The sequence below is a fragment of the Podarcis tiliguerta genome (genome assembly GCF_965153285.1).
Source record: "Podarcis tiliguerta genome assembly, chromosome: 2".
NCBI lineage: Eukaryota > Metazoa > Chordata > Lepidosauria > Squamata > Lacertidae > Podarcis > Podarcis tiliguerta.
The window spans coordinates 457,454-481,753 of NC_139535.1; the positions used below are offsets into that span (position 1 = coordinate 457,454).

Below are 24,300 nucleotides of genomic sequence, written 5' to 3' on the forward strand. Positions count from 1 at the left end.
GTTCTGGAGCTCCATTCTCCCCCCCCCCCCAATTCCCCCCCCCCATTTTATAACACTAATAAAAAACACAGGCAGAAAAACAAACAATACAAATTATTGTATTGTCCTTATTTTTTGTAAACATTGTTAGGTGGGCTTCCGCTGCGGAGATCCATCAGTCATCCTCCGACGTGTGTCAGCGAGTCACGCTGCTGTGCGTGCGTGAGCACACGTCACTCAGCAGAGTAAACACACCACAGATCTGGTTCGAGGCGTGGCTACTAAGACTACGTTTATTGTACATAAATCAGGACAAAGGAAACATAATAAATTTATTTATTATTATAAATTTATAAATAATTTATTTTTTTAAATCATGGCTTCTCTCCTTGCCGTTCTTCTCAGAGAGAGAGAAAAACGAAAGCAATACAGAGCGGATGTTCTGCTCATGGGACTCCAGCAATCTGTGCTGGAATGTAAACAGTCACGTGACATGTAGCAATCCCACATATCTGCAGCAAGGGTGGAATGGAATTCCCAACACCGATTCCACCAGGCGTACGTTAAGCCCCCTATATCAATGGCATCCTAGAGCATGATATGAGTGGCTGCTGGATCAGAGCTGTGCCTCTTTTATTCATGCTCAAGGGCTTGTTCAAATTAATGAGTGGACGATGGTGTAATTAATCAGCAATCAACATGGTCCATTCTCATCTGTAAGTGAAGTCACATTCGAAATAAGTCAAAGTGAATTTCCTGGGACACATTTTAGTCCATCTCACCTACAATTCTGTGTGTAGTGTGAGCTGAACACACACACATAGCTAATATGAAATTCCTCGGAGTTATGGTCTCCAAACAACATTAAACTTGTGCCAGCAGGTTAATGATTTCCCCGCCTCCTTGAATTCCCCAAACAAAATTTATGATACTTTAGCAGTGAAGATCACTGTGGATTAAATGGTGCATTTCTACTGTTAACATTACATCTTAAAATATATTATGCTTTGATACAGAAGTAGCTACGCTCCATATAGAAATGGAACATCAGAAAATCAAGTTGCACAAAGGAACATAAAACAACACCACCAAAACTTTTTGACTTTATGGATCAAAAGATAATCTCTGCTGGATTTGAAATCCAGCTGTTCCTTTTAACCCTTGGCAGGCTGAGCACAACCAGAGCCCCGCTCTCTCCTCCTCCGAGGCAGTAGCCCGGGAGGAACCCCCCCCCCGAGATGCTTCATTTGGGAGACCCCCCCCCCAAGAATCAGGGGACCCCTCACTAGAAGCAGAGCATGGGAGAGTCTGGAAGGGAACCTGAGGGTCATCTAGTCCACCCCCCTGCCAGGCATGAATCTCAGCTCAAGCATCCCTGACGGAGGGACCCCCCCCCCTTCGGCAGAAACCTCCCTTTCCCCCTCTGCCTGCCGCTTCCTCCCCCCCCCCCATGTCCTCGTTGTTGTCTTCCAGGTCGCCTTGGGTCCGGAGGCAGAGAGGAGAGGGGAGAGAGAGGGGCCCCGTCCTCCAGAGCAAGAGACCCCCCTCCCCAGTCCCGGCTGCCCCCTCCTGCGCCAGAGCTGCCTGGGTCTCCCCTCCTGGGAACCCCCCCTCTCACCCCCCCTGGGGTGCATTGGGAGAAGGGAGACTCTCAGGGCTGCATGCGGTGACCCCCAAGTCAGGGAGCAGAGGGGCCTGCCCCCTTCCTCTCTGCCAACCGGGGGGGGGGGGACGAGCTTGCAGGAGCTCCACTCATCATCTGGGTCCAGACGCTGCTTGCCCCCTTGGGGAGGGGTCGAGGGGTCAGGGAGAAAGCAGCATCCAATAAGCCCCATTCTGATCCAATAAGCCATCAGAGAGAAGTCAGGGGAGGTGAAACATGTGAAAAGGATCTAGGAGTCTTGGTTGACCACAAACTTGACATGAGCCAACAGTGTGACGCGGCAGCTAAAAAAGCCAATGCAATTCTGGGCTGCATCAATAGGAGTATAGCATCTAGATCAAGGGAAGTTATAGTGCCACTGTATTCTGCTCTGGTCAGACCTCACCTGGAGTACTGTGTCCAGTTCTGGGCACCACAGTTCAAGAAGGACACTGACAAACCGGAACGTGTCCAGAGGAGGGCAACCAAAATGGTCAAAGGCCTGGAAACGAAGCCTTATGAGGAACGGCTAAGGGAGCTGGGCATGTTTTGCCTGGAGAAGAGGAGGTTAAGGGGTGATATGATAGCCATGTTCAAATATATAAAAGGATGTCACATAGAGGAGGGAGAAAGGTTGTTTTCTGCTGCTCCAGAGAAGCGGACACGGAGCAATGGATCCAAACTACAAGAAAGAAGATTCCACCTCAACATTAGGAAGAACTTTCTGACAGTAAGAGCTGTTCGACAGTGGAATTTGCTGCCAAGGAGTGTGGTGGAGTCTCCTTCTTTGGAGGTCTTTAAGCAGAGGCTTGACAACCATATGTCAGGAGTGCTCTGATGGTGTTTCCTGCTTGGCAGGGGGTTGGACTCGATGGCCCTTGTGGTCTCTTCCAACTCTATGATTCTATGATTCTACCTGGCCCACCTTGTGGAGAGGGATTCAGAAGGATCCTGCTCCCCTGACCCAAGCCTTTCTCCTTGCGCCCAGAGCCCTGCGCAGCTTCGGCCTGGGAGGGAGTGTGCCTGTGAGTGTGAGCAAGCCCTGAGTAAGGCATCTGAGGCTGCGCAGCTCTCCTTCTCCGCGACGCCACGGTCCAGGGTCGTGCCTTGCAGAGATGCTGGTCAGGGCTTGGGGCCAGTCTGTCGGGACTCACAGAATGCTGTGTGAGCTGGTAAGCCTGCAGGCTGGAGTTTGCTAGCTGATGCAATCAGCCTGCAATGCTTTCCATGGAAGTGCTGGATCAGAAAGATTCAGCAGTAATGTGCTGTCAGTTGATTGGCTGTCATCGGTTTAAAAGGGAAAGCTGTCCAGCAGTAAGTGAGTGGAGTGGAAGAGTGTGGTCAGAGAGACAGAGATAGAAAGGTCTTCCTATTTGCATTAAGGGGCAGCCAGGTACTCAGTTTGACTGTATGAACTGCTCATGTAAAGTGGTGCCTCGCAAGACGAAAAGAATCCGTTCCATGAGTCTCTTCGTCTAGCGTTTTTTTCGTCTTGCGAAGCAACCCTATTAGCGGATTAGCGCTATTAGCGGCTATTAGTGGCTATTAAAGGCTTAAGGGATCAGCGGATTAGCTGCTAAAAGGCTATTAGCAGCTTAGTGCCTTAGAAAAAGGGGGTGAGGAGCGAAAAAAACACCCCAGGAATCGCAAGACATTTTCGTCTTGCGAAGCAAGCCCATAGGGAAATTCGTCCTGCGAAGCACCTCCAAAACGGAAAACCCTTTCGTCTAGCGCGTTTTCCATCTTGCGAGGCATTCGTCTTGCGGGGCACCACTGTATTATAGCCTGTAGATTATTGTATATATATTTATGTGTGTGTGTGTGTGTGTAGCTCACAATAAATACAGTGCACTGCACTGATGAACCTGAAACTCTGAGCGTTTCTGCTAAAGCACCGCGGAGAATTCACGACACAGTCCTGGATCCTTTGCAGTCCATCAGCTTCGGCTGGTGGCTCAGTTGCGCCCCCATCTGGGCAAGGAGAGCTGGACTTCTGTCGTCTTTGCTTTGGCAACGTCTAGCTTAGACTCAACCTCTAGGTTAGACTACTGCTATGCATCACACAGAGGTCTGTCTCCGAAGGCGGTGCAGAATTCAGAGGCCAGGCTGCTTCCTGGGAGAAGACGGCTCATTGAACATATTCCCCCGACCCTGGCCTGACTGCGCTGGCTGCCGGCCACTTTGTGGGTCCAGGTCAAAGGGCTGCTTTTGAGCTCTAAAGGCTCGTGCTGCTTTAGGAATATATGTCAGATACTGGCAAAAAGGTCCCCCTGGTCAAGATCTGGTCCTCTGTCCCCACGGCCTGGGAAAAGGTGTCAGACTCCGGCCCTGGGGGAAGGCGTCTTGTTCTGAATCTCAGTTCCAGCTTAATCTTCCTCCTTGTGTCTGATGTGTGCAGATGAAGACTGGGTCTGGCCAGGGGTGGCCCCTTTCTTTTGCCTATTTGGGGTACCTTGTGTTGTTATGAATGTGGGAAGGGCAGATCCCCCCAAATTCTCAGTTTAGCAAACGGGATAATTTCGCTAATATTCAGAGTATTAAGGGGAGGCACCAAACGCAGCTGCGTTACGTTTAGGGCAACCAGCCCAGAGAGCCTGACAAAGGTGGTGCTGATAGCCCAGCCATGGGAACTATCAAGTGGGGGGGGGGGTTGCCAGGGTTACGGTGGGTGGGAGAGGCCATGTCAACTTCTCTGCTGGGTTGTCAAAGGACAAGAGCACTGTGCCCATCCTTGCTCGCAGATTATTCCAGATCTCTGAAAATTAAATTAGGAAACACCCATTGCTGTGCCTGCATATTTAATGTTGCCTATCGAATAACAAAATTGGTGTTGTTTGAACAGTTGAATTCCCCCCCCCCTTAAATTCCTATTACCATCAACTCTGATTTAGACCAATTTATAGTATAAAGGTAAAGGTACCCCTGACCGTTAGGTCCAGTCAGGGACTCTGGGGTTGCGCACTCATCTCGCTCTATAGGCCAAGGCAGCTGGCGTTTGTCCGCAGACAGTTTTTCTGGGTCATGTGGCCAGCATGACAAAGCTGCTTTTGGCAAACCAGAGCAGCACACAGAAATGCCATTTCCCTTCCCGCTGGAGCGGTACCTATTTATCTACTTGCACTTTGACGTGCTTTCAAACTGCTTGGTTGGCAGGAGCAGGGACCGAGCAACGGGAGCTCACCCCGTCATGGGGATTCGAACCACCGACCTTCTGATCGGCAAGCCCTAGGCTCTGTGGTTTAGACCACAGCACCACCCACGTCCCTATAGTATATCCTGAGATATTTGCCAAGAACATCTATATTTGGCCTTAATATTTGAACAGTACTGTGAGGTTTTGTGATAAACAAAACAATGTCATCTGTGAATGTTACCAATGTGTATTTGAGTCACTTACACCAAAGATTTCATTATGCTGTCTGGCAATAAACGCCAGGGGTTCCCACGAGATATTTAAAAGTAAAGGTGAAAGTGGGCAGCCTTGTCTAGTATCTCTGGGTGGTACAAAAGGGGCAGACATTTTGCTGTTGGTCACCTCTCTAGAAGATGAGAAGGGTGAATTATATGTGTATTCTGTGTTAACAGACCAATATGAATAACCTTTAACTGCTCGATGACAATATCTTCAGAGAAGGCACTTGAGGAACGGTTCTTTACAGACCAGCAGCTTTTACAGCCTCAGAGACCCCAGAGGTATTAAATCAGTTGATTTATGTTACGAAAGAAGACCCTCTATTGCCTTGTGTAAATGTTTATTATAGCAAACCAGTTTTATACAAGCTTCATAAAGGAGAAATGAAATACAGAGTGGGATATGCCAATCTTGATGAAATAATGGGAAACTGTGTTATCTCTGGCCCTCAAGGAAAGCACATAAAAGAAAAAATAATATTTAGAACTTACTGGGTTCCATTGCGCTTATTTGTGAAAGGACCATCTAAGACATCTAGGTGCTGGAGATACAACAGAGATAATGCTTCTCTGAAACACAAGTTTGAACAATGTCGTACATTGATAAAGTTCTGGCAGAAGGTAATAAGAGATGATCAACATCTAGGAATAACCCTAGATTTGCAGAGGAAAACAACATTTTCAATTATATCCCCAAAACATTGAATCTAACTAAGGGACAATACGAACAAACTCTCTGCGCCCATACTATGGCAAAAGGACAGGTATAGATGAACTGGGAAAATAAAAATGAGGCTCTCTTCCACAACTGGATTGAAGATATGCACAAACTCGCTACACGTGAATAAGTTGTGTATAAATGTAGACTTCCGATGGATTAATGATATCTGGAACCATATTAAGGGCTGCTTAACTATGATAACATTTTAATTTTTTTTGTAATTTATACTTTTTTTGTTATTCTGTTTTGTTTTCTACGTGGGTATTGTTTTTCATTTGTGTGTGTCTTACTCTGTGCACCTGTAATTATGTACTTCTGATCTTTCAATAGAGAATATAAAGCTTTTTCTAAAAAAAGAAAGAAAAAAGGTTTCTCCCCTCTGTAAGTTCCTTGGTGGGCTGTGAGACTGACCCTCTGCCTGAAGCCCACAGGCTTCTTCCTCCTTTTCACATTCCAAGCACTGAAACGGTTTCCCCCCACATTGACTACTGTGCCTTTAATAAAGCCTTTCCCACATTTCAAGCACTAAAATACAACACATTGGACTGGAGATAGGGGTAAAAACTTAACTATACAAAATACATTCTGGAAGTTTACATCAATAATCAAATACAGTGGTACCTCTGGATGCGAACAGGATCTGTTCCGGAGCCCCATTCACATCCTGAAGCGAACGCAACCAGCGTCTGCGGGTCGTGATTTGCCGCTTCCACACATGCGTGTGACGTCATTTTGAGCACCTGCGCATGCGGCGAAACCCAGAAGTAACGCGTTCCGTTACTTCTGGGTCACCGCAGAGCGTAACCTGAAAACGCTCAACCTGAAGCATATTTATCCTGAGGCATGACTGTAATAGATCTTACTCTAATTGACCCTGCTAAAAAGTTTGCAGTTTTTGCTGTCACCTGGTTATCTTGATCTGCTAGAAGGACACAGTAGCAGTGGTTGAGTGACCCATCATGGACAATAACAGAGGGTCAATAACCTCACTCCTCAAATCTTTACAAGAATGTAAGCTAGAAGCGCATGAGCTACTGATTCAATCCTGCCATCTCCACAGGGACACCACCATTTTCCCAGCGGAATTTTTCGAAATAGATCCTAAAGTACAGTTGAAGACTGTACAGTCATACCCCGGGTTACAGATGCTTCAGGTTGCATTTTTTGGGGTTGTGGACCGCCGAAACCCGGAAGTACTGGAGCGGGTTACTTCCGGGCTTCGGCGGTCGCGCATGCGCAGAAGTGCTAAATCGTGCTTTGCACATGTGCAGAAGTGCCGAATTGCAACCCATGCGTGCGCAGATGTGCCACTGCGGGTTGCGAACGTGCATCCTGCACGGATCACGTTCGCAAACTGAGCGCCCACTGTATTTTGCACAGGTGAAAGAACGTCCATATTTTGGAATTGTTAAATTTTGCAAACGTCTCAAAATGACTAGGTGGAGAAAAATCGCAAAATTCCCTTCTTGTGGCCAAATTATTCTGTCGATCAGTATCAAATAGGCCCTGTCTAATTAAATTATGTAGTGCTAATAACTGTTGTGGTGATAAACCAGAAGAGTAAAGCTTTTGGTTGACAACTTTAGTCCTAGCACTCTCAGGACAATCTTGCGATACTAAGGGGGGGGAGGGTAGAATGCTGGGGTTTAAATTTAGCCAAAGCCAACAACTGAATGCCCTACGCCAAATCTGTAATTCGACAGAGAGATGATTAGCCTCCAAGTGCAATGAAGAATTTGGAACACAGGATTGTACAGGGGGGAAATTGCCTTACAAACTTAGACGGAATAGCTTCTATAAATCCGAGCCCCATATAATAACTGTGCTAGGGGTTTAGCTTTAAACACTTCAAGGGCTGATGGTGTGTGATTAACACCTTTTGTATGGAAAAAGCATTACAGAATTTTGGCGCTTCAAGACACTTTTTCCTTTGCACATTTCTGATGTGCCCCCCCTGACTGAAAAACAAGGCAGAGGTATTTAAAGACTTTAACTTGTTCGATCAACTTATTATCAATATACCATCTATGGGCCCTATCATTTCTTGAAACTTTAGTTTTCTTGCAATTCACAGCCGGCTGTTCTCTTTGGCAGTATCCTGAGAATGCCCTCACCCATCTTTTTAGGCCTACTCTTGTTCTAGATAGAAGTACCGCATCATCTCTGTATAATAATACAGAAATGGCTTTGGTGGCCAATGTAGAGGCATGATCCTCTGGAGATGTTAAACTCTGGACAATATCATTTATATATGAATTAAATATATAAATTTAACAAAGCTTAACTGCCTTTGTGGCTGGTACGGATCCTGTGAGCTGCCCATTTGTAGAGCAACACACTTTCAGCACAGCGTTTTTATACAGACATTTAATAACAATAATCTTTTATCTATACTTGAAGAGTTCAACTTATCCCAGTCTTACTCAAGAGACTGAATCAAATGCAGCTTTCAGATCAATGAAAACCACCTGGTTTCTTAACATACTTATCTATAAAATAGGCTAGTACAAAGCAATGGTCTATAGCGGATCTGCCTCATCTAATTCCTGCTTGCTCTTCGGCAAAAATAGCTCCATCAGGTTATCTAATCAACTATCTTATTGTAAAGATGCTTTGCATATAATTTGCTAATTACAGGCAGCAAACGAATTGGTCTATAACTAGCCGGATCGGATGGAAGGCCCTTTTTGAATAAAGGGATGACTGCAGCTGTGGCCCAGACTTCAGGAAATAACCCGGATGAATTGATAAATGAGAATATTACTGCCAGCAGGGAGGCCCACCAGCCGATGTAAGATTTCAACAGTTCTGGGGCCAAATAGTCTATGCCGGGTGCTTTGTTATTTTTTAACTGTGAAGTAAGGTACTTGACCTCGATTATAGATAGTGGAGGCCAGTCTGGAAAGTTTTCCAAAGATTCTGTTATTTGGTTGACCTCATCATCCTGCCCACGACAGAGCGAATGAGAATGCTGGATCCCTTCATTGGATCCGATAGTACACACTGGAAGATTGCAAGCATTCTCCAGCAGGCCTGATATTGTACTCCAGAAGAGGGAAGAGTCCTTATTATGAGAGGCCTTTCTTGAGATAGGCCAAGCATGTTTTTCTGCTGTTTTTTTTCCATCTTAGCAGAGGTTTCAAGCACTGGTATCCTTCCCCAGTATGATTTTTTTAAAAGGAGAGTGAGACTTCTCCTGAGATTGAAGCTGTTTCCACATCACTAGCATTTAACTGGCTGCTCCCCATGTGAGTTGCTTCATGGAAACTCAGACTTTCCTTCCGACTGAAGCTCTTCCCACATTCGAAGCACTGAAACGGTTTTTGCCCGGTATGAATCCTCTGGTGGGAAGTGAGATGGGTGCTCTGACTGAAGCTCTTTCCACATTCCAGGCACTGGTACGGTTTCTGCCCTGTATGAATTCTTTGATGCAGCATTAGACCAGTACTCTGTGTGAAGCTCTTCCCACAAATTTGGCATTGAAATGGTTTCTCCCCGCTGTGAATTCTTTCATGGGTAGTTAGATTGCTCCTATCACGGAAGGTCTTCCCACATTCCAAGCATTGATAGGGTTTCTCCCCTGTATGAATTCTTAGATGGGCAGTGAGTTGGTTGTTCCGAGTGAAGCTCTTCCCACATTCCAAGCACTCATACGGTTTCTCCCCTGTATGAGTTATTTGATGGAGAATGAGACCTGTGCTCTGTGAGAAGCTCTTTCCGCACTCTTGACATGGAAATGGTTTCTCCCCTGTATGAATTCTCTGATGGGAAGCGAGGCAGGTACTCTGACGGAAGCACCTTCCACATTCCAAGCACTGGTACGGTTTCTCCCCTGTATGAATTCTTTGATGGAGCACGAGACTAGTGCTCTGTGTGAAGTTCTTTCCACACTCTTGGCAGTGAAATGGTTTCTGCCCTGTATGAATTCTCTGATGGGAAGCAAGATTCACCCTCTGACTAAAGCTCTTTCCACATTCCAAGCAGGGAAATGGTTTCTGCCCTGTGTGAGTTCTCTGATGGGAAGTGAGATTCACCCTCCGACTGAAGTTTTTTCCACAGTCCAAGCACTGATAGGGTTTCTCCCCTGTATGAATTCTCTCATGGGAAGTGAGCTGGTCCTTCCGACTGAAGCTCTTTCCACATTCCAAGCACTGGTACGGTTTCTCCCCTGTATGAATTCTCTGATGGAGCATGAGACTAGTGCTCTGTGTGAAGCTCTTTCCACACTCTTGGCAGTGAAATGGTTTCTGCCCTGTATGAATTCTCTGATGGGAAGTGAGATCGCCCCTCTGGCGAAAGCTCTTTCCACATTCCGAGCACTGATACGGTTTGTGGCCCGTATGAATTCTTTGATGGGAAGTGAGACTTTCCTTCCAGCTGAAGTTTTTCCCACATTCCAAGCACTGATAGGGTTTCTCCCCAGTATGAATTCTCTGATGGGAAGTGAGAGCGGAACTACGAATGAAGCTCCTCCCACATTCTAAGCACTGATAGGGTCTCACCCCTGTATGAATTTTTTCATGGGAAACAAGGTGGTCCTTCCGATTGAAGCTCTTCCCACATGTCAAGCACAGATATGGTTTCTCCCCCTTTTGCGTTCTGTCCTGTGACGAGAGACCATCCGGCCAAATGAAGCTATTTATGCATTCGTCGTATTGATAGAGAAATCCAATGGGATTTATGTCCTGGGAAGCAGAATAGGAGCTCTGGCTGAAGTTCTCTTCACATTCCATGTATGTATATGGCTCATCCACTGTGTAGATTTCATCAATCTCCCTTTCCAATTCATCGCCACCTAGAACAAAAAGACAAAGCGGAGGAAAGAGTAGACTCAACAGGTGATCAAGAGGACTAGAGAAGAGAATCTAAGGTTAAGGTTTTACTGTTTAGGAATGTGTCTGGAATTTTCTCTTTACATTCATTTTTTGGTATATTTGTTTACTGAAAGAAGTGTTGAAATAAATTACAATTAAATGATGAATGCAAAATATATTTCTTGGACTGTAAATGGATTGAACAATAAGATGAAAAGAAACAAAATAGAGAACATATTAATGGGTGGAAAGGGACATTATTTGTTTGCAAGAAACACACATTGCCAGAAAACATAAGAATCTTAATAAATAAAAAACTGGGCTCAGCATTTATCTCATCAGACAGGATGAAAAAAAGAGGAGTGATAATATATGCAAAGCCTAGATTATTTGAGAAAATGCTAGATTATAGTAATTTTTAAAAATTGTATTACGGGGAGATCTGTATGGCATTCCCTCATTAGAGTTAGATAAAATGACTAGAGAAAAAAGAACCAAATGAGAAAGACTTCCAATAACTATTTTTCAATTAGTAGAAAATTTTAAGTGAAGAAATTGATATAAATATAGTGTGGAATACAGGAAAGGCAGTAATGAGGAGTTTTTTTATACACTAATGAGAAAGAACTGTTGAAAAACAAAAAAATGAGACAGTGAAACAAAATATCAAAATGCTACAAACACAACTTTCTATACTCATAAATCAAGAATCTGAACAAAATATTAAATAATTAAAACAGAAAAAACTTGTAATTCACCAATAAACCAGGAAGACTGCTTGCATGGTAACTACAAAAGAAACAAAAAGAATGGAGAGAAACTGGAAGAAAAAGGGAAGGTTATTGTTGATGATGAAGAAGAAGAGTCTTTCCAGAGAAGACTCCCTGGAAAAGACCCTGATGTTGGGGAAGATGGAGGGCACAAGGAGAAGGGGACGACAGAGGACGAGATGGTGGGACAGTGTTCTCGAAGCTACCAGCATGAGGGAGGCAGTGGAAGACAGGAGGTCCTGGCGTGCTCTGGTCCAGGGGGTCATGAAGAAGCGGACACGACTAAACGACTAAACAACAACAACACTGATGACCCAGAAGCAATAAATAAAAAATTAAAGTTATTTCAAAAAAATATATCAAACAGAAAAAGACAGTGATAAAATAGAAAAATATTTTTTAAAAAGTAAACTTCCAAGGATTTTAAGTGACAAAATTGAATGTTTAAATTCTCTGATAACAATGATGGAAATCCATCAAGTGATAAGGAAGGCGAAACCAGGGAAGTCTCCCGGACCAGATGGACTGCCAGCATGCTAATACAAAAAAAATAAATAGAAGATTCACTTGCAATACCGTTAAAAGCAGTTAAGAACAAGATCTTAAAAGAAGGAAAAGGACCAGAATCATGGCAAGAAGCATTGATATATTGGAGTACTTAGAAATGACACCAGACAAGCAAACAATCTTGATGTTTGTCAATGCGGAGAAAGCTTTTGACAATATACAGTGGTGCCCCGCAAGACGAAATTAATTCGTTCTGCGAGTTTTTTCGTTCTACGAGTTTTTTCGTCTTGCGAAGCACCAATGTGTATTGATGGTTTCCCATAGGAATGCATCGGCGGTTTAAAAAAAAAGAGGCGCAAGACGTTTCGTCTTGCGAAGCAAGCCCATAGGGAAATCCATCTTGCGAAGCAACTCAGAAAACGGAAAAGTCTTTCGTCTTGCGAGTTTTTCGTCTTCCGAGGCATTCGTCTTGCGGGGCACCACTGTATCTTGGAAATTTATGGAAAAAAACCATAAAGATGATGGGATTAGGAGAAGCATAGAGGTAATTTATCAAAATCAAAAGCAAAATTGATCATAAACAATGAAATATCTGACAGCTTCAATATAAAGAAGGGAACCAGAAAAGTTGCCCATTATCCACACTGCTATTTATCATAGTTCTGGAAATACTGGCAATGACCATTAGAGAAGATTCAGAGATAAAAGAAATAAGAGTAAGAAATAAAGCCTTTAAATTAAAAGCCTATGCAGATGATTTGGCAATAACAACAGGAGACCCATTTGAAAGTTTACCAAAAATTCTAGAAAGAATCCACGGATTCAACCAGGTAGCAGGATTTAAATTGAATATAGACTAAATTGTTGGCTAAAAATACAAAAGAGCAAGACAAATTACAACTGCAGGCATCATCTGGTCTATCAATTGTGAGGAGAAAATAAATATTTAGGAATTTGGATCACTGTGAAAAGTATAAATTTATACAATGATAATTACATTAGGACATGGAAAGAGATAAAAAAATTATTAATATGGAACAGATTGAATCTCTGTTTCTCCACAATTAAAATGAATGTGCTGCCCAAAATGTTGTTCCTATTTTAGGCAATCCCAGTGATAGGTGGGGCAGGATGCTTCAAAGAATGAAAGAGAGACTTATCAAACTTCATCTGGCAGGACATAAGGCCCAGAATAAAACAAGTTACTTATAGATATTAAAGAAAGAGGAGGTTTTGCCCTGCCAGATTTGAAGATTTATTATGAGGGATCATGTCTATGCTGGTTAAAAGAATGGTTAATTTTGCAAATTATGGAATTACTGGATTGGGAAGGATTGGACAACAGACTTGGGTATCACGCCTATTTATGTTACGGAAAGGTGAAGGTTCACAGGGGTTTTCTGAACCGTGTAATAAGGAAAGCATACACAGCATGGGATAAATACAAAGGCCTATCGGCACAGAAAACCCTCTGGTGGCTTTCATCATTAGAAGCCATTTCAGTAAAGAAAAACATATGTAAAAGAATTGGGCAACCTATAAATAATTATTGGAAGAGGAGGGAAATCAATTGAAGTTAAATAAATTTGAAGAAATTAGGCATTATGTGACAGACTGGCTGCAATATTATCAACTGAATGAAACTTTTAAATTAGATAAGAAAAATGGATTCACAACATAAAATTCAAAGCTAGAAAAATAATAAATACGAAATAGAAGCAAAAGTATTATCTAAAATGTATAGATTAGTTCTGATTGGGAAGTAAAAGACAAAGAGCTAAAAAAAAGTCATGATTAAATGGGCAAAAGATTTTGGGCATACAATACAGATGGACGCATGGGAAAATTTGTGGATCAGGGATTTAAAATTCACAGCGTGCTACACACAAAAAGAAAATATTATGAAGATGTTTTACAGGTGGTATTTAATACCTAGTAAACTAGCAAAGATGTACAAAACAATTCTAATAAATGTTGGAGGTGTAAGCAGACAGAAGGAACAATGTGGTGGGGAGGTAAGAAAATTAGGAACTTTTGCAATAGTATTTATGAAGAATGTTCAAACAAACTTTTGTCAAAAAGCCCGAAGCATTTCTCTTGGTTTTACTATCATCAGATATCCCAAGCGATAAAAGAAGGATATTTTTATATGCCACTACAGTGGCAAGAATGCTCACAGCCAGAAAACGGGAGGGGGAAGAGATTCCAACAAAGGAAGAGTGGCAAATAAAGTTATTTGAATATATTGAGCTGGCTAAAATGACAGAAAGAATTAGTTACCCAACAAGCCAAAAGTTCAGTAAGGAATGGGAGTGTTATAAAAATTACCTAGAAAAACATTGTTCTCAAATAAAATTTTATTATGCATTGCTTAATTTTTGCAGTTATTATAATTCAGTAAGTTAATACCAGGAGATGAAAAACATCTAAAAAAGGCAGTTAAGGAAATAAAAGAATGACTCAAATTGAGGTGGTAGGCAGAAGTCAACTCAAAAGACAAGGTTTGATAACTCAGAATAATAATCACGGGTAATTGGTGGAGGGAAATATATTTAGTTATTATGTACTTTTATGTATTTGTTTATTTTTAGATTTAATTTGAACTGTGGATGGAATCTTTCTGTGGATGGGTGTAAAGCAAAACTCAAGAAAAATTTAAAACGAAAACAGAGAGAGAAACTAATTAGGTCCTTGGGAAGAAATTGAGCCCCCAATTCTAGAACAATGCGATTGCATGCTTGTGAAAGAGGAAGAACTGAAGGGAGTTAGATGTGGGGCCTTACTATAGTTTTCACTGCCTTTGTTGACTGGTATTAACTGACATATACTGTATTTTCCGGCGTATAAGAATCATAGAATCATAGAGTTGGAAGAGACCACAAGGGCCATCGAGTCCAACCCCCTGCCAAGCAGGAAATAAGACGACCCTCCAACTTTTCCAGTTAAAATACAGAGTTTGGGATATACTTGCCGTATAAGACTACCCCTCTTTCAACGCACACCAAATAAAAATTTTAAAAACCAGTCTCCAGTCCGGCTCGGAAATCCGCTCCACTTCCCAGTGGCTTCTGGGGCCAATTTTCAAGAGTATTTCTGCTTCATCTAGAGAGCCTGGTGTCCTCTGATTTAATTTGCTGTCGTTTGATCCTTTGGTGGGGAGTTGCTGGAGGAGCTGCTGCCGTAGCCGGCGTATAAGACGACCCCCAACTTTTGAGAAGATTTTCCTGGGTTAAAAAGTAGTCTTATACGCCAGAAAATACAGTGAGTGTCTCTCTCTCTCTCTATATATATATATATGTATGGGAACCTGAGATTCCAAAAGCCCTGCTCTCTTCTGGGAGGGGTTTTGTTTGGCCCAACCATGGAATTTAGTCCATTGCCAGTTGTCTCTCTGGTCAACCAATACCTAACAGAAGCAAAAACAAAAAACCCTGACATAATTTACTTCAACTTCCCTAATGATGCTGAAATCTACATTTTAAAAGGCCCGGCCACTTCAGACCAGCCTCATCTTTGTTTAAGGAGGCATAACTGGGGAAGAGAAAATGTCAAAAGAGAACAACAACTACCAGACTTTAAGAAGACATCTGAAGGCAGTCCTGTTTAGGGAAGCTTTTAATATTTGATGCATTACTGTATTTTAATATTTTGTTGGAAGCCACCCAGAGTGGCTGGGGAAGCCCAGCCAGATGGGCGGGGTATAAATAAGAAATTATTATTATTATTATTATTATTAGAGCTGGACCATCAAGAAGGACGGTCGCTGAAGAATGGTATGGTGCTGGAGGAGACTCTGGAGAGTCCCATGGACTGCAAGAAGATCAAAACTCTCCATTCTTCAGGAAATCAGCCCTGAGTGCTCACTGGAAGGACAGATCCTGAAGCTGAGGCTCCAAGACTTTGGGCACCTCATGAGAAGAGAAGACTCCCTGGAAAAGACCCTGATGTTGGGAAAGATGGAGGGCACAAGGAGAAGGGGACGACAGAGGACGAGATGGTGGGACAGTGTTCTCGAAGCTACAAACATGAATCTGACCAAACTGCAGGAGGAAGTGGAAGACAGGAGAGTCCGGCGTGCTCTGGTCCAGGGGGTCACGAAGAGTCGGACACGACTAAACGACTAAGCAACAACATTATTAAAATGTCAACCGCCCTCCACTGAAGGTGAGCACTGAGTGTATTAGAACCCCAGATGCTGTAGGTGGCGCTGTCGGGCTCTGGGCCACCCAAATAGTGGAGCTTCATCATCCTGAGATCTGGGTTGAATTTCAAAACTGATCTTATGATCCAGCAGATTAGTTCAGACCCCCTGGTCATTATTTTAAAAGCCAAAACTTCCTGGCCTCATAAAAACTGCTGCTCAGCAAGGACTGGGGTATTTTGGGGGAAATTTGTTTTCTTTTTATGTTTAAATTGTTCAGTTTCATTGTGTAGTTTTTCATGTGTTTTATTTATTTCTATGATTACTTTTATATATTTGTAATTATGTAAATCTTTTCATATTGTAAGCTGCATACAAATAAAATGATGATAACTGGAGGAAGAATATTCACAGAGTAAATCCCTCCATTCAGGGTTCACGGTGGGGATGTCAGAATCCCAGATGCTTGTTGAGCTGCATCAAAATATTGGTGGTTCATCACATAGAGATACACATGGAATTTCAAAACAGATCTTATGATCCAGCAGGAAGCCTTACGGAGAGAGTCCAGGATGTCACGATTCTCGTCCATGACCTCCGTATGCAGAGCTCTCTGGTCAGGATCCAGCAACTCCCATTCCTCATCTGTGAAATGGACAGCGACATCTTCAAAGCTCACCGGACCCTGAAAGAAAAAGAAAAAAGGTCTCCTATTAGGCAGTGTAAGGATGATCTGCTAGACATTGTTTTCTGCTTGTTAATTGCTCTCTTGTTCTGATGGGATTGTACTGCTGTGCGTTTCAATTACGGGAGTTTAAGGTGAGGTCTTCTCTTCCTTTTAAGGATGGGTCTTAATCTTTGGGCAAATGGGTGGAACTCCACACGGTGTTCTTCTTCAAATCATTCCGTCTGCTCAAGCATTCCCGTTTGGGAGACGGAAAGATCCCTTCTCTACTCTCCCGGTGCACCACCTGATGCCCTAAAGCCAACTTCAAGGAGCACGTGAGAGCCCAGGGAGGGGGAGGAGAGTGCAGAAAGCTGGTTAGGTGAATCGTGGCCGCTGTTTTCTATGGTTTGTCAACTGCCTCGCGTTAGTATTTCTAATGTAATGTCACTGGGAAGGCATTTTGCAGAGAATCGGTGGTACCTCTGGTTAAGAACTCAATTCATTCTGGAGGTCCATTCCTTTTTTTAATATTTATTTATTGGTTTCCACATATTGCATTACAATACAGATGTACCAAAGCCAACACCATTTCCTCCCCATCCCCCCACGCATTTACATTTCTGTTTCCTCAAACCATCATATTATCCTTTTCTCCTTCCTCCCACTTCCCTCCGCCCCCACTCGATTTCCTCCACATTATAAAAATTGCAATAATCTTTGCATTCTACAATCTTCTCAAATCACCTATATATTATTATTATCTTTCATTCCTAATTTTTCTTCCATCCAGTACTTCACATTCTAATCTAGGCATATTAGCGTATCTTTTTTTCAGCAATATTTTGCCATATATTCATCAAAACATTTCCACTCCTTTTTAAAATTTTTGATTTAACTGATATATTATTATGCCAGTTAGTTTTGCCAGGATTAAATATTCATTTAGTTTACAAATCCATTCCTCCTTTGTGGGTATAGTTTGTGACTTCCACCTAGCAGCAATCACTATTCTAGCAGCTGTACTTGCATATAGAAAAATTCTCCCCCCCCCCCCCCCTTGGTATCTCATCAACTCTCAATCCAAGGAGATATGTCTCTGGTTTCTTTGTTATTGATGTTTTCAACATCTTCTTTAGTTCTTCATGTACTACTATCCAAAATTTCTTTATTTCCTCACAGTGGAGGTCCTTTCTTAACCTGAAACTGTTCTTAACCTGAAGCACCACTTTAGCTAATGGGGCCTCCCACTGCTGCTGCGCTGCCATGCCACAATTTCTGTTCTCACCTTGAAGCAAATTTCTTAACCCGAGGTAATATTTCTGGGTTAGCGGAGTCTGTAACCTGAAGCGTCTGTAACCCGAGGTACCACTGTATTAGGGTAAGGATTGGACAGTTGGCAATTGGCAGCTGGGGGCTGGTTATTTTTCTTGGTTCTCCCTTGACTGTGAAGCTGAGAGACAGAGGCTGGAGGAGGAGTTTGTCCATCATTCTTGCTGGTCAACTCCTGCCAGCCTGACAATGGCATTTCCCCCCTTTCCCCCCTTACAGGGTCCTCGCTGCAAGATCACATTCACCCGGTCCTATACCAGCTGAACTGGCTCCCGGTGGAGTACAGGATCAGGTTTAAGGTGCTGGTTTTAACCTTTAAAGCCCTATACGGCCTAGGACCCTCGTACCTACGGGACCGCCTCTTCTAGTATGTCCCATGGGGGACCTTACGGTCTTCAAACAAAAACATCTTGGAGATCCCGGGTCTCAGGGAGGTTAGGCTGGCCTCAACCAGAGCCAGGGCCTTTTCGGCTGTGGCCCCGATCTGGTGGAACGCTCTGTCCCAAGAGACTAGGGCCCTGCGGGACTTGACATCTTTCCGCAGGGCCTGCAAGACGGAGCTGTTCCGCCTGGACTTTGGCTTGGACTCACTCTGACCTTTATGTTTCCCTCCCCTTATGGTCTTGATTTATCAGCTACTTTAAAAGGAGGCTGCATTTTAAATTGCATTTTAACCCGTATTTTAAATTGGGGTTTTCTCCCCTCCCCCCCCCCATCTTTCCCCATTATGTTTTAATATGTTTTCCCCATTACTGTGATTTTATTGGTGTTTGCCACCCTGAGCCCAGCTCTGGCCGGGAAGGGCGGGGTATATATATATAATTTTTTATTATTATTATTACCTGATCTGGTTCCGATTCTGTTGCATCCCCTTCGCCACCATGAAAAGACGGGTGAAGAGGCCTTACCAACATCGTTCCCTCACCTGCGAGAGAGAGAAAGAGGCGAGTGAGAAGCCAGGATTGCACCCTTCTCTTGGGGGGTGAAGCAGAGCATCTCTTAAGTGCCTCAGAAAAAGTGTCACCTACAGAGGGCACCTTGGCATTTGTACCCATTTCACATTTTGTCGGGTAAAAATAAACCTCTGGGCTCTTGGCCCTAAATGTCTCCACCCCGCCCCCGCGAAAGGGATGAAAAGAACCCATGGATTAGTTTCAAAATCAACAAAATGTGACCACACACAGAAAAAGCTCATTCTTCCTTACCCAGCGGCCTCTCTCTCGTCTCCAACGGAGTCCTCTCTGCCACAGAGGAATCGGGGCCCATTTCTGCTAACGGATCCTGTCCCTGAAAGAGCAACAAAGATTCAAAACAGAATGGGGATTAGAAAAGCAATGGTAGAGGCAAACACTTTAGGGGTAGCAGATCTCATTCCTTGGATCCGATCCATAAAGGGATGGGACATTAGTACCACATTTTGGGATACTCTTGCTCTGGTTTGGAGCCCCTTGGGAGCATCCAGAGGAAAGTCTCTCACCTGCTTCTTCTCCACCTGCTTTCTCTCCTCTGCCTGACTCAGGAGGAAACCTTCAGCCAGGGCTACAGCCTGGGAAGTGGTCTCCGCTCCACATTCCCTCACCCAGCTCTCTATCTCGGGTGGAAGGACAGCCAGGAACTGCTCCAAGATCACCAGGTCCAGCATCTCAGCTTTCGTGTGCCTTTCTGGCTTCAGCCACTGATGGTCTAGTTGGCAGAACTGGCGGCAAACCTCTCGGGGTCCTTCGGCCTCCTGGTAGCAGAACTTCCTGACCTGCTGGCTCTGCACATCTGAGCAGAGAGTGTCCTCCTCACCCAGAATCTTCTGCATGGAGTTTTCCCAGAATCCCCCACTGCTCTCAGTTTGGACGGCTTGGCTTCTGCCCGCTTCAGGGCCAGCTGAGTCTTGCTCATCCATCTCTGCTCTTAGGAAGTCTCCAAGAGATGAGAAGGAGCCCCTTAGTCTTCTGCCACGTTCCGTCTGTTGAAATTGGAGGTGCTAGCAATTCGGACAAAACAAATCCCTTGTCCTGTTATAAAATTGAATCACGGTCAGGAGGAGAAAACATTCCCTGGGAACCAGGGCTGAAGCAGACCACAGCCCAGATTCTGAGCTCTTTTTTAATTTAAAAAAGAAAAAGACAGAAGGAAGGAAGGAAGGAAGGAAGGAAGGAAGGAATAGAAATAAGCTTCTAGCCCTGCCAGGAGGAAAGCAACCAAATTTGTTTCATGGTAATTATGTTGTAGTATGAAGTAAAAAGAGGATTTTGAAAGATGGGGGAGAATTAAACTCTCACTGCAAGGAATGATTTATGCAATTAAGATGAACCTTTTCCCTAAAATGTTGTTTTTATTCCAGGCAAACCCGATAATAATTTATGCAGGATGGTTCAAACAAAGGAGCTCTCAAAGTTTACCTGGCAGGGGAAGAAGCCCAGAATTAGGTATAAAATATTAACAGATATTAAAGGAAGGTGGATTGGCACAGTCAAATTTAAGACTGTATTATGAAGAATAAAGTTTGTGCTTGTGAAAAGAATGGATAACATTGGGAAATACTAGACTATTGGATCTGGAAAGATTTGGTAGGAGATTTGGATGTCATGTTTATTTATGGTATGATAAAACAAATGTCCACGAAGGGTTTCTCCACCATGTTGTAAGAAGAAGTTTGTATGGTGTATGGGTGAGATATAAGAATTTGCTGGAAAGAAGAACCCCATTATGGTTATCCCCTAATAAAACAAGTACACAAATGAAAACAAACCCAGCTGCAGTAACGCAGCCAGATGGGCAGGGTATAAATAACAACAACAACAATAATATTAAAACAGACACAAAATGGGTAAACTATATATCTTAATTTATATAAATTCTTTTAAGCTTAAAAAGCTAGAAGATATTAAGGATTAGGTTAATAATGGTTATTTAAGAAAGATATAGTAACTGATTTTTTTTAAAGAGTAAAGCTCTGTTTTTGAAAGGGGATTATAAGAAGATTGATTTCTAAGATGGATAAACTACTTCTGGAATGGGAAATGAAGGATGAAACGGTGAAAGCTGCAATGAGATGTGGGACGTAATACAAAAGTGTCTTCATGGGAGAAGTTGTGGAATATGTACTACTTGTTACAATTTAAGAGAAAACTATCTGAAGCTGATTTATAGATGGTAATTAACACCAAATAAGTTGCCCAAAATGTACAAAGCTAATGCAAGGTCCCGCTCCGAGGGCCTTCTGGCGGTTCCCTCCCTGCGAGAAGCCGAGTTACAGGGAACCAGGCAGAGGGCCTTCTCGGTAGTGGCGCCCGCTCTGTGGAATGCCCTCCCACCAGATGTCAAAGAGATAAACAACTACCAAACTTCTAGAAGACATCTGAAGGCAGCCCTGTTTGGGGAAGCTTTTAATGTTTAACAGGTTATTGTATTTTAATATTCTGTTGGAAGCTGCCCAGAGCGGCTGGGGAAACCCAGCCTGATGGACGGGATAAAAATTATTATTATTATTATTATTATTATTATTATTATTATTATTATTATCTCAGGTGTCCCAAGAGAAGGCATCCTTGGTTGGGAAATTCCCTCTCCTCAATTGCTCACCTTCCAGTCTTTAAGGAAGCCTTGGGCACCTGAGAAACGTGTTTTCATGACCCAGCCATTTCCTGGACTGTCCTTGGTTTTAACTCTTTTTAATATGGAATTCTAAAATGGTTGTAACCCGCCTTGGGGAACAGATGCAGCCGTAGAAATATGAGAAATGATAACTACCCATATAAAGTTACAGGTAGGTAGCCGTGTTGGTCTGCCACAGTCGAAACAAAATAATAAATAAAAATTCCTTCCAGTAGCACCTTAGAGACCAACTAAGTTTATTATTGGTATGAGCTTTCGTATGCAAGCAAAGCACAAATTGTGCACGCACGATGTATCTGAAGAAGCGTGCCTGCACAGAAAAGCTCATACCATTAACAAACATAGTTGGTCTCTAAGGTGCTACTGGAAGGAATTTTTATTTAATTTTGTTTCAACCCATATAAAGACTTCTATATTGAAATATTCCAAAAACAAAGGAAAGAGACAACACGCACACACACAGATCCGCCACCCGCACTGCATTTGCAAAGCAGGATTAGGCCACTTTAAGAAGTCCCAACTTCCTGCAAAGAATCATGGGAACCGTAGTTTGTTCAGGGTCCGGAGAGTTGGCATGAGACACCCCCCCCCTTCCAGCCTCAAAGCTACAATTTCCAGAGTGTTTTACACATCCACCCTTCTTGCCACCCCCACCCCCTGCTGCGGAGGACCTTAAGGTCCACAAATGACAACACTTTGGAGGTCCCAAGATGCAAGGAGGTTAGACTGGTCTCAACTAGGGCCAGGGCCTTTTCAGTACTGGCCCCAACTTGGTGGAGCGCTCTTGCCCAAGAGACCAGGGCCCTGCGGGACTTGACATCTTTCCACAGGGCCTGCAAGGCAGAGCTGTTCCGCCTGACCTTTAGCTTAGACTCACTCTGACCTTTATGTTTCTCTCCCCTTATGGTTCTGATCTATGGGATACTTTTTAAATGAGGCAGCATTTTAAATTGCATTTTAACCCGTATTTTAAATTGGGGTTTTTCCCCTATTATGATTTTACTGTACAGTATAGAAAAATTCTTCTTCTCCCCCCCCCCCTTGGTATCGCTTCATCTACCAATCCAAGGAGATATGTCTCTGGTTTCTTTGTTATTGGTATTTTCAACATCTTCTTTAGTTCTTCATGTGCTACGATCAAAAAATTTCTTAATTTCCTCACAGTGGAGGTCCGTTCTTCATCTGAAACTGTTCTTAACCTGAGGTACCACTTTAACTAATGGGGCCTCCTGCTGCTGCCGCGCTGCCGGAGCACGATTTCTGTTCTCATCCTGAAGCAAAGTTCTTAACCCGAGGTACTATTTCTGGGTTAGCGGAGTCCGTAACCTGAAGTACCACTGTAATTTTATTGGCATTAGTTGCCCTGAGCCTGGCTCTGTCTGGGTATAAATAAAATTTATTATTAAAAAAACAGAGAGAGAGTAAAGTTTCTTATATGCAGAATTGTGCCAAAGTTAATCATTCTAGCTTAAGGCACACACACACTTTACACACACAAACACACAAGCCAGCCAGACGGGTGGAGTATAAATAAATTATTATAATAATTATTATAAATAAATTATTATAGTAATTATTTTAAATAATTTATTATAATTATTATTATAAATTATTATAATTAATAAATTATAATAATTACTATACATAAATTATTATTATAATTATTATTATTAATAATAATAAATCATTATAATTATTATAATTATTGTCAGGGAACTAGGAATATGTATCTCAGGCCAGAGAATCGGGGGGGGGGGTGGCGGGTCTCTCCCTCCCCCTCTCAGCCCTGGGGAGGGGCTCCCCCCCCCCCCGATTTCTCTTCCCAGCCAGAGGAGCTGCCGGGTACGGGGGGGCGGGGGTTTCGCTGTTCCCGGAGGCGAGACCGGGGCGGAAGCGGAGCCAGAGAGGCGGCCTGGCGGGGGCGGAGGAGGAGGAGGGGAGCGCGCAGGCCTTTGGCTTCAGGACGGAGCCTCCTCCCGCCGGGCCTTTAAGTCTTTTCTCTCCCTTCCCTGCCCGGCTCCGAGACCCCCGGGGATCGTCTCATTCGGACTATTTTTGAATTTTATTGTTATTCCTGTTTTTTATACTGTATTCTACGCTGCTTTTCTAATTAGCAACAACAATAATAATAATACATTTTATTTCTACCCCGCCCTCCCCGGCCGAGGCTCAGGGCGGCAAAGGACAAGTTGAATGAAGGCAACTCAAAAACCAGATTAAAAGGCAAGAAATACAAATTAAAACATTAAAAGGCAGTGCTTTAAAGGGTTTTCAATGGGTTGTCCGCCGCGCCGAGCCCGGTTCTTGAACCAGGAAGGGCGGGGTATAAATAGAAAAAATATCAGCATTATCCGCAGCCTCCCCCCCCCCGGACCCCTCCCTCCCCCAAGAGGCAGAGCCCAGGCCCCCTCCCCCCTCCCTGGCCGGGCGGGGAAGGTCTGCCCCCCCCATTTGGGCCTCCCCCCCCGCAGGATCTGACCAGCCCCCCCGCGCCCCGCCCCCCCCGCCCCGACACCCCCCTCTCCCCATGGCGCCCGCAGGGAGAGGGAGGCCAGACTCACCCCGAGAGAGGGAGACCGAGCAGCCTCTCGGCGGGCAGAAGGGGGCCTGGGCCAGGGAGGACCTCGCCCCCCCACGACGTCACTTCCGGTCCTCTCTAGGAATCCAGCTCTGCTCCTTTTAACCCTTGGCAAGGCGAGCGCAACCGGAG

General features: G+C 43.7%; 1 protein-coding gene across 3 annotated transcripts; it reads right to left on the reverse strand.

The window, feature by feature from the left end:
- Nucleotides 1-5,356: 5,356 nt before the first annotated feature.
- Nucleotides 5,357-24,241, reverse strand: LOC310670205 (uncharacterized protein). 3 transcript variants are annotated; one of them, XM_083425086.1, is made up of 8 exons: nt 24,152-24,210; nt 20,287-20,374; nt 19,459-19,956; nt 19,187-19,268; nt 18,824-18,906; nt 16,544-16,670; nt 7,470-10,548; nt 5,357-6,962 (listed from the first exon to the last, which is right to left on the reverse strand). In XM_083425086.1, the coding sequence occupies exons 3-7, from the start codon at nt 19,873-19,875 to the stop codon at nt 8,927-8,929; spliced, it is 2,331 nt and encodes a 776-aa protein (XP_083281212.1). In that variant the 5' UTR covers nt 19,876-19,956; nt 20,287-20,374; nt 24,152-24,210; the 3' UTR covers nt 5,357-6,962; nt 7,470-8,926. The 3 variants fall into 3 exon arrangements, with proteins under 3 accessions (XP_083281212.1, XP_083281213.1, XP_083281211.1); XM_083425087.1 differs by lacking the exon at nt 20,287-20,374 and having other exon boundaries at nt 19,459-19,938; nt 24,152-24,241; XM_083425085.1 differs by lacking the exon at nt 20,287-20,374 and having other exon boundaries at nt 24,152-24,239.
- Between the last annotated feature and the right edge of the window lie 59 nt (nt 24,242-24,300).